This window comes from Atractosteus spatula, chromosome 5 (assembly GCF_055471065.1).
Source record: "Atractosteus spatula isolate fAtrSpa1 chromosome 5, fAtrSpa1.hap1, whole genome shotgun sequence".
In the NCBI taxonomy this organism is placed as follows: Eukaryota; Metazoa; Chordata; class Actinopteri; order Semionotiformes; family Lepisosteidae; genus Atractosteus; species Atractosteus spatula.
In genome coordinates, this window is record NC_142710.1 from 41,300,830 (window position 1) to 41,319,089 (window position 18,260).

Genomic DNA, 18,260 nt, shown 5'->3' on the forward strand with positions numbered 1-18,260 from the left:
TAGAGCTACTCAACAACTGCTATAAGATTTGGTACCGCACACTGTCACATGCAAGTGGTATCCACCCTATAAAGCACTCTCAGCGATTAACAAGAAACGTTTTGCATCACGTATAGACTTTGTGTTAACAGCCTTCAGCTGGGCTGAAATAATTAATACAAATTCTGTTGATGTCTTGACACAAGGTATATTGATACATGTCTGATATGTGCAAATCTTTTACATTGATGCTGGTCTGCTTCACCAGCCCTCTCCTGTAAAAAAATATTTTCCATGGAGCTACAGTATGTGGTTATATGAGGGTCAAAACTTAAATATTGACAATGTATTATGATGCTGTTGGCCATGTTAGATAAAGTAAATAGAAAAGTTTTAAGAACTTGAAGTCTCTACTCAAAGCTGTTAGCATAAAGTGAATTTTGTTTTCTATTGTTTAAAGCCAGCTAGTTTGCTCAGTCACTCAGAAACTTTAGTTTCCCTTGTAAATTACAGGGCACGGCTCACATATAAGTCTCTTTATCCGCTTCTGTGTTTCAGACCAATGATTGATCAGTTTGCTGGCAATATCAAATACCTCAGGTTTTAATTGCCGAGAAATCTTTTTCAGTCTTTCAGTGAACAGGAGGTTCAATTCTGCAGCTCTAACATTGCTGAACTGAAATAAAAGTAATAGGCTTAGCCTAATAGGAATGAAATCCTGTATTGATGCTTAACTCTGAGGTTGAGTAGACCTCCCCACCTACACCTTACCACTTAAGGGTTGTTGATTTTTAAATAAACATGGTACAGAGCTCTGCCATTTTAAAGTGAGTGGACACTGGCTGTTTTTCCCCACAGTATATCTATACTAGTGACACAAATGTCTGCCTTCTGCAGCATAAGACATCGGGCCCTGCTCAAAGAGAAGGGTTTGGGATTGCTGATTTTCAGCACTGTTGTATTATGCAAAGACTGCCAATCTGAATGGGCCGGTCAGGGACAGGGCCCCTGAGGATGCTAGAGCTTCGCTTCACAGCAAAACCGGTTCTGTTTCGCCCATTTGTCTCTGGACACCTGCGAGGTCAGATGCAGGGGTCAGTTCCTGCTTTACAAATCGATCCATCTGCAAGGCGTGGCGAGTGAAGATCTAACTTTTCAGAATAAATCGTGTCTTGCACTTGCAAAGTCTTGATTTGACTACGTAGCAGATTCTTTCAAGCAAATTCACAAGCATCTGAAAGAAACTTTTCCTTTCAACACAGCACGGCCCTTCATCTGACAGCAGCCTCATGAGATGTTCACTAGGAGAGAGGCGTTTTAAATGTGAAGAGAATCCTGCATCCAACACCTACTCAGAGGGATGTGTTTATCCATCTGATACATTGTTCTTAGTTATTGTGCGTGCTAGGATAAAAACACACACCTCCACCAAGACAAGGTTTTAAATGCCTTTTGTGTGTAGGTCTGTTCCTAGTTTTGTATTTGCTCTAGTCAGTCTGTGAGCTGGGAATCAGTAAATAGCTGTGATTGCAGAGTTTTAATTCTATGTGACCCTAACCTGTTTAAAGCTAGCTGTGCATTAGTCAGCAGTAAGTGTATTTTCATAAGCTGCAAATGTTCAGCAAGGCATCAAATCACATTTATTAGGAGCACTAGGGTTCTAGTTTCCTGTTAAAAATCCATACCTTAAAATTACAAATGCATGTTTTATTTGAAAGGGTAATTTAGTTTTCTACCCCAAGTGTTGTTTTTTTTTCTTCATTTTATTCAAAATACATCTATATATATGTATACATCTGGAATAGCTGGCAGTGTAAACAGTCTGTAAAGGAGAAAATAATTCACCCAGGATACTTGACACACTTTGTATGAAGTGTATAATCAAGCAGCTTACATCAGTCGCCATATCCTTCACTACCATTTTATGTGTTTTAGAGATGAATCGAAACTAAAACAGCTTTAATTTGTTCTGAAAAATCAGGGATTTAAACTTTTGTGAAGTGATGAGCTGACACAACAGTTTTCCTGAGAATATGATTAATGTTCAGATTTGTTTGACTGTGGTGCTCTTCGTGTTACAGAGGAGGAAGTTGTCTGGCTTCGAGATCACTCATAGCCTATAATAATCAGGCTTTAGTTTCAACAGGAACATTAGTTATTTTTAGGTAAGTCATGTAATATCCAAGTTGCAAAACTAAAACATTTCAGGGTAAGAGGTCCAGTCAGAATTATTTCACACCCACAGTCATGCAGAAACGTGGTGTGGAACTCCGCCTTAACCTTGCGTTGAGTGTCCCATATTCTTGTTTCAACAGATAAGCCACATAGTGACGCATGCATGAGCATTCTCCATCAAAGTGCTTTGCTTTCATTTATATAGCAAGGTCCCTCCTACCTGCTGCATGCCAGCGGCTCTGAAATATTACTCGGGTAGTGTTAATAATAATATTTAAGGAATGTCCAGCATCCAGTTCGTTTCAGCAGCTATCAGGTAGGCACCTTTTTCTGCTTTGTTGCTCTGTAATTTGTGACAGGTGCGCTATTTGTGTCACGGCTGCTCATTTTATTGTGGTCTAGCTCGATCAGGCTCTATAATAAATCCAATTAGGTCAGCCGTTTTTTAAACGTTAAGAGGTTGGTAGCTCAATTCAAAAGCAGTTTATGTAGTGTTCTGAGAACAGGAGGTTGGAGTTCTTGCAGTGATACAGTATGTGTGACTTGACTGCGAGGTCCTTCACTCACAGAGATGTGTCACTGTGCCATGTGCTCTCTTTCCCACAACAGCTATTTATACGTAGTGAAAGTGATCTCATAGACCTATACTAGGGAGTGAACCAGATCTCTGCCTCATTTGAAGAGGCTTCTGGCCTGTTTTGGCTTGAAAGGGGTAGCCCTGGTACTTGTGCAGTGAATTGTTTGCGGACATAGAAGTCCCTTTTAAGGGAGGTGATGGTCTGGAAGTATTTTCAGTTTACCGACGGAACCTCTCTCACGGCATCAGGTTTCCTTCAGTCCCCGAGCAGAGAGAGCGTCTGTCTTTCAGCCTCGGCATGGAGCAGAACGGATGAGGAGCCCGGCTGTCAGGATTTGTACTATATGTGCCAAACCAGACAACCTGAAAGGATCCGTGCATGATGCCGCACTTGCCGAGAACAGTCTTGTTCCTTGTCTGTTCTCGCACTGCGTTTTCTGAAACCTCATTTGTAGAACATTATAACGCTTCACCTTAGTTTTGCAATTTGCCAGACTTTTCACATATCAAATGTATGCAATCAGTGGGTCCCTGCGTTGACAGCGACAGTTTTTATTATATGGACCAGACACTGATGTGCATAGCCCATGTCATGACCCAGTTGGCACCATTATTTCTCCATGCGGTGCACACCACTGACTGCTGAAGACTGTCTCCTTGTATGTAGGTTGGGTGTGTTCAGCTTGCTGTGAACCTGTATACAGCAAGTGATATTACAGACCCTTTCAATGCTGACTCGCTGAAGGGTCTGTGGGGCTCATAATGAGAATAAGCAGGTGTTTATAACAGTGCAGAGATGAGTAAAGTGCGCGTGGTCCTCATCCACCCCATAAATTGAACAAAAATAGACCGTCAAGGTGCTTAACAGTTGATAGTTTCAAATTGTGTGCTTGTGTGAGTAGGGAGTGATAGAAAATAATGACCGGCAATTTGAAATGATAGAACTAATGAGTAGATGTGATTCGTTAGCAGTCCTGGCAAAGACTCGCAGCTGTTGGCCATTTTCTCAGGAAGCTGTCTCTGCCCAAGTGTGCATATTTTCAAGTGCATGGCTGGTAGTATAAATTTGGTAATGTGGCATCTACTGTATTTCAGTCACCAATCAATCAATTTGGAGCTTAGTGGGTCTTCAAAACAGGACTAACCATGGGATTTATGCTATCATTTTCTCAGAAGAGAATTCTCAGATGAGCTCTGATAAGTGGTGGGGTTGGTACCACGGAAACAGTAAATGCACATTTTGTTTTTTCACCAATTCGAAACATTATTATTAAAGTGCTTACAAGTCATTCTCCAGGACACTTTGGTTGCAGTTAGTGTTGGTCTCTGCAGTCGCCTGATCTGGACTCGAGGTGCATTTGTACCTTGTGATGGGCTCATATCCCGCCTTGAGCCTGTGCTTCTTGATGAGGCTCTGGGTTGCCAAGGCCCTTTCTGCAATTGGATGTAAATTTAATTGAACTGATGTAGATCATTTTAACTGCAGCGAATGCAGATCATTTTAATTCTATATGATTTAAAATATGGCAAACTTCCGGCCTTGGCCTGGATGCTCAACTGTCTCTTTGGAGTCCGTTCTTTCTGCTCAGCCTGTTTATATGGGCTCTGTTCTGGGAGCTGGCTCGTTGCTAAGGAAGTCCTGTCTGTTTGACAAACTGTCACACAACATAACGCTCTCCATAGCGCTTTCCCAGCCACACACCTGTAAGGGTATCTCTCTGCAGGAAGAAGGGGGGTTGGGGTGGGAGGGCTATTTTGGGATCCCTGGGAAAAGAGCTTTGGGACATGGCGGGGGGGGGAGGGGGGTGGCCAGTTAGAAAATCAGAAGGGTCAAATCCAACCCCACGTGATCGTAAATCCAAATAATCATCATAATCCTCAGGTACATTTTAGTTGTCTGACATATTAAGTAAAGCCATGATGGGGTCTTTTGTGTCAGCGAGAAATTCTTCTGTACATCTGCCCTGATTTATACATGTCTACATTTCAAGTTCCATCATCTTTTAATGAAGATTAATCCAAGGCACCGTTCTGACAAATGTCCTTTTAAAATCCTATGGAGCAATGCAGCTCGTACAATTTGCAGTCTCCTTTGCTGACTGTCCCCCAGCACAGTGCTAGTTTGATTAGGAGTTTGGTTTTAGTTCAACTGAATTGAATGGGGACCGCAGATTAGCCTGGCTTTTGAGTGGGCTTTGCTCACTTATATTTAAGACATTAATAGCTGTTTTGTTCATTGCACATGCTGTGTTGTTCGATAATAACTTGGATCTGGCTCAGCTACCAGGCTGTGCCTTCATCTGCCTTGGTTGATTGGCATCATCCGACATTGTAGATCAATAACCTAAACCCTGGCTGAACAAAGCACTAGTAGACAGAGAGTTTCTTGGTAAGTGATGCTGTGGTTATGTTTTGAGGTTGAACGGGTCACACTGATCTGACAAATTATTTTGGAATGTACGTCACAGTTTAAAAAAAAATACATTGCTACATTGTTTTTTGAGTTTGGCTCTCATAAAGAGATCTGAAAAATGTTTTGTTCTCTCCTTTCCTTTGGTGGTTGGTGAATAATGATTTGTTCTGATTGTATTGACGGGTGTTCATCAATAATCTAACTCCTGTTTCCTCCACCCAGGCGTGAGATGAGTTTCCCCTCCCCTGCGTTGACCAGTCAGATTAACTGCAGGGGACCTGTCTGTGGTGGAGACGACTAATCAGTGGATGGACACCCACTGGTGAACCTTCTGAACAACAGTCTGCCGCAGAGAAGAAAGGCACACAGAGTGGTTCGGAAGAAGAGAACTGCCTTTCTGGGATATTGAAACAGAATTAAAACATTCGGAAAGAAGAATACGGATTTAAAGGGGAAGGAGAAGAGATCCAAGAAGGAGGGGGAGAGAGGAGGGGCTGTGCACAGCAGAAACACAATCCTCTTAGAAAGCTGAGGTGGGGGGGGACTGAGAGCGAGAGACAGACACGGGGAAGCAAGATACTGTAAGAACTGCTTGGATCCGGGGGATCAAGACGAAGAGAAGTGACAAGGTTTACATCTGAAAAATTTCTGATAGGAAAAGATATTGAGATACAGCGAGGGACAGCAGAGCAAGAGGCAAGTAGTTGCTGAGAGATGGGCTATGGGGGCCATGGTGACCTAGCGTAAATGGCTTTTCCTGAGCAGAACTTAGTGCCAGTGTGCTGCTCAACCCTCCTCCTCTTCTCCCCCTCTCGCTCTTCACCTCTCGCTCCTCGTCCTCTCCTCCTGCACAGCCCTGCCTCCGCCTCGTCCCTGCAGCCCTCGCCAGTGCCACCCCAGAGATGCCTGCTGCCATGGTGGGCATCTGGAAGCTGGTGCGGAGCGTGAGGCAGCTGGAGCTCCATCGCCTCATCTTGGCACTGATCATTTTCAGTCTCTTCTCCATGGCCTTCTTGGCTTACTATGTCAGCAACAGTCCCAAAATCAAAGAGGCGCCTCCGCTGCCTTTTAGTGACTGCGGTGGGGGGGGGGCAGCAGCCGCTAGCGGAGGTCAACGGGCACCTCTGTTCCTTCCTGCTCAGACCAGTCGTCGTTTCATCAAAACAGTGGACAATTCCCACACTGACCCCGTAGTGCTGGTCTTTGTGGAGAGCATCTACTCCCAGCTTGGCCAGGAGATAGTAGCTATACTGGAGTCCAGCCGCTTCAAGTACCGGACTGAAATTGCCCCGGGCAAAGGCGACATGCCCACGCTCACCGAAAGGGACAAGGGCCGTTACACCCTCATCATCTACGAAAACATCCTCAAGTATGTCAACCTAGATGCCTGGAACCGCGAGCTCCTGGACAAGTACTGCGTGGAGTACGGGGTGGGCATCATCGGCTTCTTCAAGGCTAACGAGAACTCGCTGCTCAGTGCACAGCTCAAGGGATTCCCCTTGTTTCTGCATTCCAACCTGGGGCTTCGAGATTACCGCATCAACCCTAGTGCCCCCCTGCTCTACATAACACGGGCCAACGAGGTGGACCAGGGCTCCCTGCCTGGAGATGACTGGACGGTCTTCCAGTCGAACCATAGTACCTATGAGCCAGTGCTCCTGGCCAGCACAAAGTCCTCCGAGTCGCTTTCCTACCTTGGTCCCCACCGGGCCCTGTATGCCACCGTGGTCCAGGACCTGGGGCTTCACGACGGCATCCAGAGAGTGCTCTTCGGCAACAACCTCTCCTTCTGGCTGCACAAGCTCATCTTTGTGGACGCCATTGCCTACTTAACAGGCAAGCGACTCTGCCTGTCGCTGGAGCGGTACATGCTCGTGGACATCGACGACATCTTTGTGGGCAAGGAGGGAACCCGTATGAAGGTGTCCGATGTGGAGGTGGGTGTGCTCTGGGCTTTGTGGTATCATTTTCCTTGTGTCCATTTTCACTCTTGATGCTTACATGAGAATCCTATGGAGGTGAGAATCCTGACTGTGAGAAATGACTGTGCAGTGACCAAAACTAAAAATGTCCGTCAATTTAATCTCTTCCCCGACTTCAATTATCCCCCATATAATTACAATTAAAAATCCATAACCATAAAATATTCAGAAATATTCTAAAAACAATTAAAGCAGCCGTATCTCTGACAAGTCATAACGGTATTAGCGTATATAATTAGAATAGTAAAACCACATTATTTTAAATTTGTTGATAGGTCCACTTAAGCTAAAACTGAAAACTGAGCTCTGCCCATTTACAACTGCTAGTAAGATTATCTATGCACTTACAGTACATTTAAAGAGGATATACAGCAATGAACTTGGTAAGGTGCTTGCTCCTTATTACAGTACATCTCTCTCTGCAGTGCAGTATTATTACTGAAATGTCAGCACACAAACACCTATAAGACAACATTGAAAACCAGGTTTGCCAGAAGCAGTCATCCATAAATCTGAATATTATTCATACATTCCCACATGATGGGAGGGCTCATCCCTCGCTTGCATACTGGGACTGCAGCATCACTGCTTCCCAGCTGAAATATAATAGACAATCTACTAGTTAAGGGTTACCGATCTGGGGAAAAGGTAACAGGTTCAAATGGCTATTTTTAAACTTGGTGCAGACAGTAATTAATGGTAACTGTAAATGCAAATTCTCTCATTTTCAAGAAGTACTTCTGTTTTTTTATGAAAAATCGAATGATTGTAAGTGGAAAATGATCACAGTAATCACTAATGTTGTTTGGGATGGCCTGTGAATTAGCACATACAGACATGATAATTTAGGGAAAGTGAGAGGAGGCTCTGATTCTAAACTTGTCTAGAATTATTTTTGTAACTAAATTTCATATGACAAACTGGTAAATGACTGCCGCAAGAACATAGTTCTAGCTGGATGTGGTAGATGGAAGTGATAAAAAAAAATAGTGATCATTGTGCGGATCCCATTGTGGGGTTTTCTCTAATCCCTGACTGACTTCATCTCCCAAAAGAAAAGGCCCCCTTTAAACTGGCCATGTGTCACTCAATATGCTGCTAATTGTATCATGAAATGTACACATCTTTTCTATATCTTTTAAATCCATTAGTGATTTCAAAGATTGTGTTGCTGTTTTGGAGGAATTATAATATAAAGTATTGGAGAGAGTGGTGTTATTTTTTTCTTTTAAATCCTTTTATTGTTCTACTAGTATATCGATTTAATCTCTGAGCAATGTACAATGGCTTCCTTCTCATCCTGCCTGCACAGATCATGCAGAGGGCTTCTAAATGGACAACAGGTTTTAATCACCTCAAGCAGTGTAGGGGTTACAAGGCACAAATAAGGCCCGTCTGATAGAGAGCTAATCCCGTCTTTTCTCACTCACTGTGCAGTCTCAGCATGGCCTTTAAGCACTAAAGCTGATTTCGTTCAGAACAGCTCCTGGCACACAGGTGCATGCTGTTGAGTGAGCCCAATCCCATGAGTCTTTTCTCAAGCACGTTCACGAAACTGCGATCTGTAACGTAGCTGTGGATGGTCTTCGAGGCTCGATATTAATGGGCACTTAAAGATCGTGATGGTCTCACTTCGGGAAATTTTGTAACCAATACAGCCAGCGTTTTGGACTCTAAAATATACATTTTTGTATACAAATATACATTGCACAAAAACCATAAACTGCCAGATGAGAACCGCTGAGCTGGTAGAAGCTGTGTATGATAAAGAACTTTCAGAGAAGCAATAAAAAGACAGACAATGTTAGAATCTGTTTTTAAAAGTGAGGAAATTATATCAAGGGATGTTATGTTAATTGCTTGTATTTGTATAGCACTTTCTATCCCAGTGGGCCACCAAAGAGCTTTGTGTGGAAGATAATTGCACAGCCCACCTTGAAGACACCTGGCAAGCCAATCTGTGCCAGCAGCCTTCTGCACAGCAACACGGGTGGAAAGTGAGAACTCTAGTGGGCAATTCAGTTTGGCCATATTAAGCAAGCATGAAGTATAATTAAGCCAGAACCAGTGGGGTTATCCCGCCCCATCTCCTGAATTGCAGGATTCATAATGTCCAAGTAGCCAGGAACTCAATCTACTCAGCAGCAGGACAGCATCACCTTCAGCAGGTGTGTCTCCTGTCACCGTACAGGAACTTTCGTTTTGAAGTTGTGGTGCAGACTCCAGAAGGAAAAGTGCCACCTCCTGGACCACTCTACCTGCTTCTCCTTCACGATGACTCAGTACAGACTAAACCCTGCATTTTCTGTTAACAGGTGTACCACAATCAGCCACAAAAACATTACTTAATATTTTTTTTTATGTTGCTGTACTAAAGAGGTTTTTTTTATAGAGAGAAGGTGATTTAAGCTAAATTTGTGTTTGTGTCCTTAAATTAGAACGTGCAAACTAAATGTGCGAGAGTCTGCAGAAGACAGTGTGTTGGAGTATTTGGGTTAAGGTGGATCGTCCAGCTCAAGTTGGTCGACTCGGAGCTGTTAAAAAGTAGTCAGGAAGTATTGTGCTGCCAGATCTGTGGAGGTGGATTTTAAAACCTGGAGACAGCAGAAGGTGCAGCAGCCAAATACAGATCACTTGGAGGCCTAGCCTCTCTGCTCTAGTTCCCATTATGGTCTCTGTGACAGCCGCCTGTAACCACTGTGTCTGAGCCAGCTGAGGCCGGCACTGCTCTGAGAGCCCAAGTCCACTTTATCCAGGAATTCCCACTGCTGTCCCCATCCCACCCACCAAGCTGGTATTCCAAAACACGCACTGGAAAGTCTGTGCTAAAAACTATTTTTGGAAAACCCCTGCACAATGTAAAAAGGATCGCAGTTATTTTCAGAAACTTGGGGGCAAACCTCACATTAAACGATCCAGCATGCTGAGGTATGTGAACATCTGTATGCACACATACTGTATATACTGCTGACAAATACTAGGGACTTCGTAAGTGTAGCTTTGTCAGTTTTGATCTTATAGTTCTATAGAACTATAAATGGAGTGGTTCTGCTTCACTGTGTTTGTCTCTAGTGTGACAAAAGCATCAGGTCAGCCATGGATCTGTTACCAGGGCTTCCATGTCGATTCTCGTGTTCGGATTTTGTCGAGAATGGCACACAATGAGTGCACGGGCACCCAGTGGGCATAAAGGCACAGTGCATTTAGCTATTTTTTATGCAACAAATGTACTGCATTTATCAGAGAGTGAAGAATGGTTGGCACCTAGCACATACATTGCAGACCAGAAGTAACCAAGTTAACTGGATTGACTCTGTCATCAGTCCAGTTTGGAAATGTTGTCAACCAACCGGAAAGCTGACTGATTTGAATTTTAACTGGCATCAACTTTGTAAATGCAAACGTTGTTTCAAATTGAAAGTGTTCCTCCACTGAATAGCAGGAAGGCTCGTTGTAGGTGATATAAAGTTTGAAATACATCGCACATTGGGAGGTAAGGACTCGGGCCCTTACACCACATCAGGCAAACTGCCCGGCCACTCCGGGTTCATAATTCACATTTACAGCATTTCCCAGGTCCGCAGTATAACCCTGTTTTCTCTTTCTGGCAATTCACAGCACAAATGTGAAAGTCTGTCATCATTCAAAAACGGAGGGTTTTCAATTTCAAATAACATGCTTGGAGACATGTAGCCAGCCTGTTGTCTCAGTTTAGTATGAACCAGAGAATCTATACACCCCCAGTCAACACCCCTCAGCTTTGCTTCTGCAAGTGCTGGTCCAGCTACTGCCAGGAGAAGCACAGGAAACAATAAAAAAAAATCCTACAATGTGGGTGTCCAGTGTATTAAAAGGTGGTCTGAAAGGAAAAAATATGAACTGCAGTTTTGCTGAAATGTGTGCAGGAAACCTACACAGAAATTAAATTGAATTTTCTGCCAGAGCAGTAGATTCTGCAGGAGAGATGTATTGCAGTTGTATAACAGAGATCAGGAATAAATAGATGTTAGAAGTGACGGTGTCAGCCAATTAAAGAAAAGGGGAATATCTCTTGAAAGAAGAGAGGATGAAAAGAGACTTGATAGTGTGTCCCTCATCTACAGCAAGGATACAGAAAAACCACAAACCACTGACCCACCCCATCGGCACGGAGGGTTCATGTTCGTCAGGCTGGGCAAACCAGAGCTGTCCACTGTGGATATTTGAAAATACCTTGTGCTCAATCCTGCCACATTCAAATGGCTCTTTTGATGCAAAAGTTTAATATTAAACATGTGCGGTTTATTTTGAGCACATCAATATTACATTAAATGAACGACCCTAGTCCAGTAGGAACTATATAACACTGTAGCGGTATGCATGATGACGATAAGTGGTTTTGTTCATTTTTAAAGGTTTTATTTTCACAGATAACAGCTGTTATAAATAATATGATCCTAAATATATGAAATACTGTATGTACTGTATGTTTTTATTCTTGGGTTGGTGATTTGGGCCTTTAACTTACCCAGAGGTGGTACTTATTCTTGCAGTCATACAGCTCAGAGTGGTTTATATCTTACTTATTTAAGGTGGTCCTTGGGATTTTAAGGAACTGATTTTTTTTTTCTGTGCTCTGAACAAGGTTGCTGGTCTTTTCAAGTGTTCTGTCAGTAGAGAGTCCTATTATATTAAATCACAGTGTCTTTGTCTATTTTTACTGTACATTGTGTTATAGTTTGTAAACGTTGTGTTTCCTTTCTTCTCTTTTCTTCTCTTTTCAGCATGGAATAAACCTTTAACTTTTCCTTTGCAGCCTACACATGCTGACACGGTTATCCACCTAACCTACTATAGTGTGTTAAGTTCATCCTGGATGTCTGGAAGGATTAGTTACGTTGTTACGGTGTGTTGTGTTGATACTGTCATGCTGTACATTTACAATGACTTCTATCTCTCACTCTCAGGCTCTTCTCAACACGCAAAACAAACTGAGAACTCTGGTCCCAAACTTCACTTTTAACTTGGGATTCTCTGGAAAGTTCTACCACACAGGTAAAATGGGTTAAAAATGTGTCTGGGAAGTGGCTAGGGTGAGCAGGACAGTATTTCCTGTGGGAATGAAGTTCATGTAACACAGATTGTTGAGAATGGAGGCAGTTTGTTTCAGACGCTGTGTGCCAACCACACCCTGATGTGAACGCTCTGCATGACCCTTCAAACTTCATATGTAACCTGCGTGAAGCAGTCTTTTTCCTATCTTTTAGATCTTATTTAATACATTTTGCAGTAGTTTACATGCAGTGTTTGTTGCCTTGCTGAATTTAAAGGAACAAGCAGAAATTAATTCCAAGCTGAGAATTAACTTCTCCTGTTAACGAAGGAGATTAAAACGATGGACTTGCTATTAGCACTAGCTGCTTTATGGAAATACGCTGGATCGATTGAATGAAATGTGGCTTAGAGAAGGTGACGAACACTGACGGTCACCTTATTTTGGGACACTGTGAAATGAAATTCAGTCCCGATAAAGCGGGTTACGGTGCACGGCGCTGCCCCAGAGACTGACGGTCGGTTCTTCGCCACTCTGCTTTGCCCACAGGCACGGATGAGGAGGACCGAGGCGACGACATGCTGCTGCGACACAGGAAGGAGTTCTGGTGGTTCCCCCACATGTGGAGCCACATGCAGCCCCACCTCTTTCACAACGTCACCGTGCTGGCCGAGCAGATGAGGCTCAACAAGCTTTTTGCACAGGTGGGGCGAGGGGTTAATCGGGGGGGGGGGGCAACTGGCAAGGGGAGCAACTGGCCTTGTGTCCCGAGGAGTGGCGTGGGAACAGAAGAAGAAAAGACAGAGAAACAAGGGGCAGGTCTTCTCCACAGGCTTCACAGCAGCCTCCATGATGAGAGGCACTCCTCATAGTTCAGGAGCTGTAAACTGTGAAGCTAAGGCAAGTTGATGGAAAACCTGTGAAACACAAGAGTCTCCCCAGGGCATTTAAAACAGTCATGGGGCTGAAACGCTCCGAACTATGACAGGAAGACCATATTCATGCCACAGCCTTTCGTGGCCGTGTAAAAGCTGCCCTGAAAACGCTGTTCCTCTCTTCTTATCTTTCAAAGGGCTGTACTTAATGCTTATCCCAATTTTCGAGGTACCAATAATGTTTGCCTTCCAGGCTGAAGCAGATGCAAGATCAAAACAGAGATGGAAATAAGACTGATTGCATTAAAGTGTGTGTGTATGTACATACACATACCCTGCTGTGCAAAAATCTTTGAGGTTTCGCATTTGTCTCTTTTCATTATTCTTTTCTTCAGTGGTGGTAATCTGCTGAAGTTTTAGTCATTTTTTTTGTAATATAGGAGTTAATCCTGCAAGATCTTTATTGTGTGATACGAAAAGTAGTCTTTCGGCTTTATGGATCTGTGGAAAGGGACTAGTGAGGTTAATGATGAGGAGTATCTGAGAATGAGTAGGTAAATGTGATGGATTACCTGCTGCAACACTTCTGTTAACAGCAACCTGAGATGCTGTGCGTTTTTAAAGGTTGTGATCAATATGAATTAAAGATGGCTGGTTTCTTCACACCTAAATTAAGCTGTTTTGCATATAGGTTGTTACAGTGTTAGAAGTACTGTAACAACTGTGTAAACAGTTGTGGTGTAAAGTGTATAAATGGCTGAGGCTCATCACATCATATACTGTGTCTCCTGTGTCTTAAATCTCTTGTACAGCAATTTGTATGTCTGACAATATGAACATATGTGAATATGCTATAATAAGAACATGAAGCCAGGCATTTCTAAATATATATATACAGTATACACATTTCAGTATATGCACTACATCCCTGATATTTCAGTATTCGGGGCTATCCTTGGTTAAAGTTACTGTAACATATACAGTTATTATTAAAAGCTTTCTTTAATGTACATGTATAACATGAACATTTTAACTCAAAATAGTAATTTTGAAATATCCTACACAAGCTTGTGCCTAGTACATAAAAGCTAGTAGTGTATTTTAAGAAGATTATACTCACCACTGATACTTTTTAAAATCTTTTCAACTGTATCTGTAGAATTATAGGTCAAAAATGTTTCTCTTATTTTTTTCACCAGAACATAGCCTCACACTTACGAAGCACATCTTTCATGGTTTTTTTTAGGGTTAGCTGAAATCTTAATGAATCAGGGTACATGTGAATATACTGTACATTTTCTGTTTCCAAGTGCACAGTGCTAGAAAGCAGGACCATCTACAGACACTTTCGATTCCACTTAATATCTTAAGTCGATGGTAAGCAGCCGTGATCCTTATATAAGCCCTTCTCCCTAAAGAACAGCTATTCCACACTGCAGACTCTTAATAAGGGTGAAACAGCTGTCAGTTATGGCCTAATTTGATTTAATATACACAAAGTAGCATTAGGTGTCTCTTGAGACATGTCTGCGTCAGATCATAAGGAATGGGAGAGCTAATTAATATTTGTGTAATATACAGTACGTGCTTCTGCTTTAGAAAAACAAGCATTACCTGTTCATTATCCTAATACTTGACAGCCACCAGTGAGGGCCATTCATGGATGTTATTGTATTATGTAATAAGCTTGAAGAAAAGGCTACAGGAGGTGTTCAACTTGATCAAATACTCTGTTGCTCACTGCCTCATAAATAATTGAATCCTCCTTCATTTTATTTAAGGAGATACTAGAGCTGATGTAGCAGAGATATGAATTAGATGTACTGGGTCTCCATCTAGTGGAGAAATGAGAGACGTTCAAATCACTCTTTTTTTTTATTTGAATCAAACATTTCCACTTAAATCTTACTGTAAGTGCAATATGATGTTACACCACAGAGTAATGCCACTTACACTTCCATATGCCTTTCAAAATCAGTTCTTACATATGTATTTATTACAAAAATAATTTTACATTCGAGAAAATGCAAATGTGTCCTTTCCTCTGATGTGCTTGTCAGTGTTGACTCGTTTGTTCTACGTTTGAAGTAATTTTAGTGCCAGCCCTTGAGAATCAGTTTCTGAGAATTGTCCCCAGTGAAGGCGGAAGTAAGAGGCATATTTAATGGCATTGCACAACAGCTCTCAAAGGTTTTTGTTCCATTTTTTCTAACCGCAGCTAAAAGTTAAGCTTTAATCCATTTTCTTAGAATTGTTTAAAAGACACAACTCCTCATTTACGTACTTTTTTTTTTGTTGCTAAATGTTTCCATATTTAAAACTTGTGCGTTTCCAGACAATAAGAATGAGTTTTCTATTGGGTTAAAAAATGAAAAGGAACTAACTTTGACCAAGAACATGGAATAATAGGGACCGCCTGTTCCTGCTGTGTTTCTCTTGTTCTCTTGTGTCCTGCAGCGGTATGATTAATTTTTAAGACTCACCTGCGGCTGCTGGTCCTGTCCCTCTTTGTCCCCTGCAGGAACACGGCATCCCCACAGACATGGGCTACGCGGTAGCACCCCATCACTCAGGGGTCTACCCTGTGCACAGCCAGCTGTACGAGGCCTGGAAGTCAGTTTGGGGGATCAAAGTGACCAGCACCGAGGAGTACCCCCATCTGCGGCCCGCCCGCTACCGGAGGGGCTTCACGCACAGTGGCATCCAGGTATGACCCGCCTCCCTGCCACGTCCCCCCTGGCCAGCAGAGACAGGACCCCGGCAGACGGCACGGATCACGAATGCCAACACACTCTGTTGCACCACTGTGCCAGATGGGATTTTATTCTTTGACGTCCTGTGAGCTGTTATTTCCCACTGGATGTACAACTGGCCATATCTGATCATCTGTTCACCACAGACAGAGTTCATGAATGTCTGTTATTTTCAGAACATTTACAGCCATTAATGGATGTAATGTTTTGAAAAGATGCCATTTTGCTTTTTGTTTCAGAATTCTCGACTTCTGCTGGTCTTTTTCTCTTATTTAGGTACTTATCTTTCACTGTCACTGCCTCTTCCCCATGCAGGTGCTGCCCAGACAAACCTGTGGCCTCTTTACACACACAATATTCTACAATGAGTACCCAGGAGGCTCCCGGGAGCTGGACAGGAGCATCCGAGGAGGAGAGCTGTTCCTCACTGTGCTGCTGAACCCTGTGAGTGCCCCGCCCTGTGTTTGCTCCTGCACAAACCCAGCGACACACCCAGTGACAGCGCACAAAGCACGAAACGGGAAGATGCATTAATCTGAAGGCTGGTCTTTGGAACGCACTCAAATTCTAATTGCTTCTTCTACACAGTTAATTAGTCCTTAACAGGCACTTTGGCTCACAGGTTGTGCAAGAAGGGAAGGAATAAATGTTAAAATAATGTGTTGGTTGAATTAACAAACATGTAAATAAACATGTTTATCTGTGGGTACCCTACATTCCCATACCAAGATGAGTTTAATGGATGTCAATGTCAACAAAACATTGTTTGCTTGTTACTGGCTCAAAATAAGAACTGCACTGGGAAAGTGGTGGGTGGGGATCCCTCACAGATTTCCCACCAGGTAGTTTAATATTATTACCACTTCTTTAATTTCACTACACTCCTCTGGTTGTGGTGTTGCTTGTACCAGTCCTGTTGTAACTTCCCTATCCAGGGGACGGACCCTTGGGAGCCACAGTAGAATTGTTTTGCTCTGAACATATTGGGGAATCCATATCCATGCATTTTCAAAGAAAACAGCACCTGACAGCAAACCGTCATTTTTCAATTTTTTTTTTTCCCTGCCAGTAAACGGCGCTTGCACAAAAAAATTCATTCTGCTTCCGAATGCTTGTTCTGCACCAGACGCTGTTAACTCCTGCCCTCTGCATTTGTGTTCGGTCGGATACGTCGCCCAACCCTGTTATTAATGCTTTCTTTTCCCACGTCTCCCTTCAGATCAGTATCTTCATGACTCACCTCTCCAACTACGGCAACGACCGCCTGGGTCTGTACACCTTCGAGTCTCTGGTGAAGTTTGTGCAGTGCTGGACTAACCTGCGCCTGCAGACCCTGCCCCCAGTGCAGCTTGCCGAGAAGTACTTCCAGATCTTCCCTGAGGAAAGAGACCCCTTGTGGCAGGTATGGGAATTCCACCAACATACAGTACAATGCAGTCCACCAAATGCCATTTTGGAGTCGAGTTAAGATTTTGCATATTAAGAATCCTTTTATTATTTTTTTTACAGATTTTATTAGTTTTCTTTTAAGAAAGTTGCTTGTACTTTTCCACATGTTATTGAAAGGGGCCAAAATAACACATCCATTTTTGCAGACAAATTTACTAAGTTGCTTTCCAGTTTCAAAGCCGAAATAAAGCTAAGTTAGATGGAGGTAGGTCCAGCTGAATAGCGGTCTACAAAGAGAGGTGTTGTGCAGTTTGTGTAATGAGTGTTGGTGGAGGTAAGTGCTATAACATTCTGCCTAGGTTGCTGTGGTGAGAGGGTAGTATACAGGTTGTTAATGACATTCGGATCCTTCTTAGAACCCCTGTGATGACAAGAGACACAAAGACATCTGGTCGAAGGAGAAGACCTGTGATAGGCTGCCAAAGTTCCTTGTGATTGGTCCTCAGAAAACAGGTGAGAGAGTCCCACTCCTTGCTGTTGCTGAGGTATTGATTCAGAGTGACCTGCCATTTTCAGACCACAGCCAAACTCAAACTCTGTGTCTTTCACAAAACAGGTCAGGCGTAATTCAGGCAACAGGAAAACGATATGCATTCAACCTAAGGGTGTCAAAGTACAGTGGTGAATTTTTTTTCTATCGGTACAGAAATTAAATACAGAATCTAAATGGGTCAAACGCTGATAAATAATTTGATATTGCCATCCTTCCGGCAACATCGGAAACCCAGTTTGTCTCTGAAGACTGCAGCAGCCACGCAGTTTATCATTGGAGATTGTCAGTTCTGCTGACAAAATATTTCCCTGGTTCTTCCATTGTTACAGAAGTCAAGCTCCATTATGGGGTGCAGTGTATTTTTATTCTAATGTAAACCATGTACTAAACACTTTTACTATGGTTTTGTCGACTGGCTTCGATGCGTCATGACGAGAATTTTATTTTGGTGTTCTATATAGTACAGCACATCGTGAACAATGCTGTGCAAGAGGCTTCCAGGGACCTGCATGTTTCCTGAATCGCACAGAGA

At 42.9% G+C, this 18,260-nt stretch overlaps 1 protein-coding gene across 1 annotated transcript in view; it reads left to right on the forward strand.

Moving 5' to 3' along the window:
- The window catches only part of LOC148835093 (bifunctional heparan sulfate N-deacetylase/N-sulfotransferase 2-like), a 46,199-nt gene that overhangs the window by 15,451 nt on the left and 12,488 nt on the right, over positions 1 to 18,260 (forward strand). Inside the window, exons 2-8 of the mRNA XM_088917341.1 lie at positions 5,367 to 7,081; positions 12,073 to 12,160; positions 12,708 to 12,862; positions 15,555 to 15,740; positions 16,102 to 16,230; positions 17,006 to 17,188; positions 17,592 to 17,688. Coding sequence (XP_088773467.1) covers positions 6,047 to 7,081; positions 12,073 to 12,160; positions 12,708 to 12,862; positions 15,555 to 15,740; positions 16,102 to 16,230; positions 17,006 to 17,188; positions 17,592 to 17,688 — 1,873 coding nt within the window. The 5' untranslated portion in view covers positions 5,367 to 6,046. The remainder of the gene's footprint in view (positions 1 to 5,366; positions 7,082 to 12,072; positions 12,161 to 12,707; positions 12,863 to 15,554; positions 15,741 to 16,101; positions 16,231 to 17,005; positions 17,189 to 17,591; positions 17,689 to 18,260) is intronic.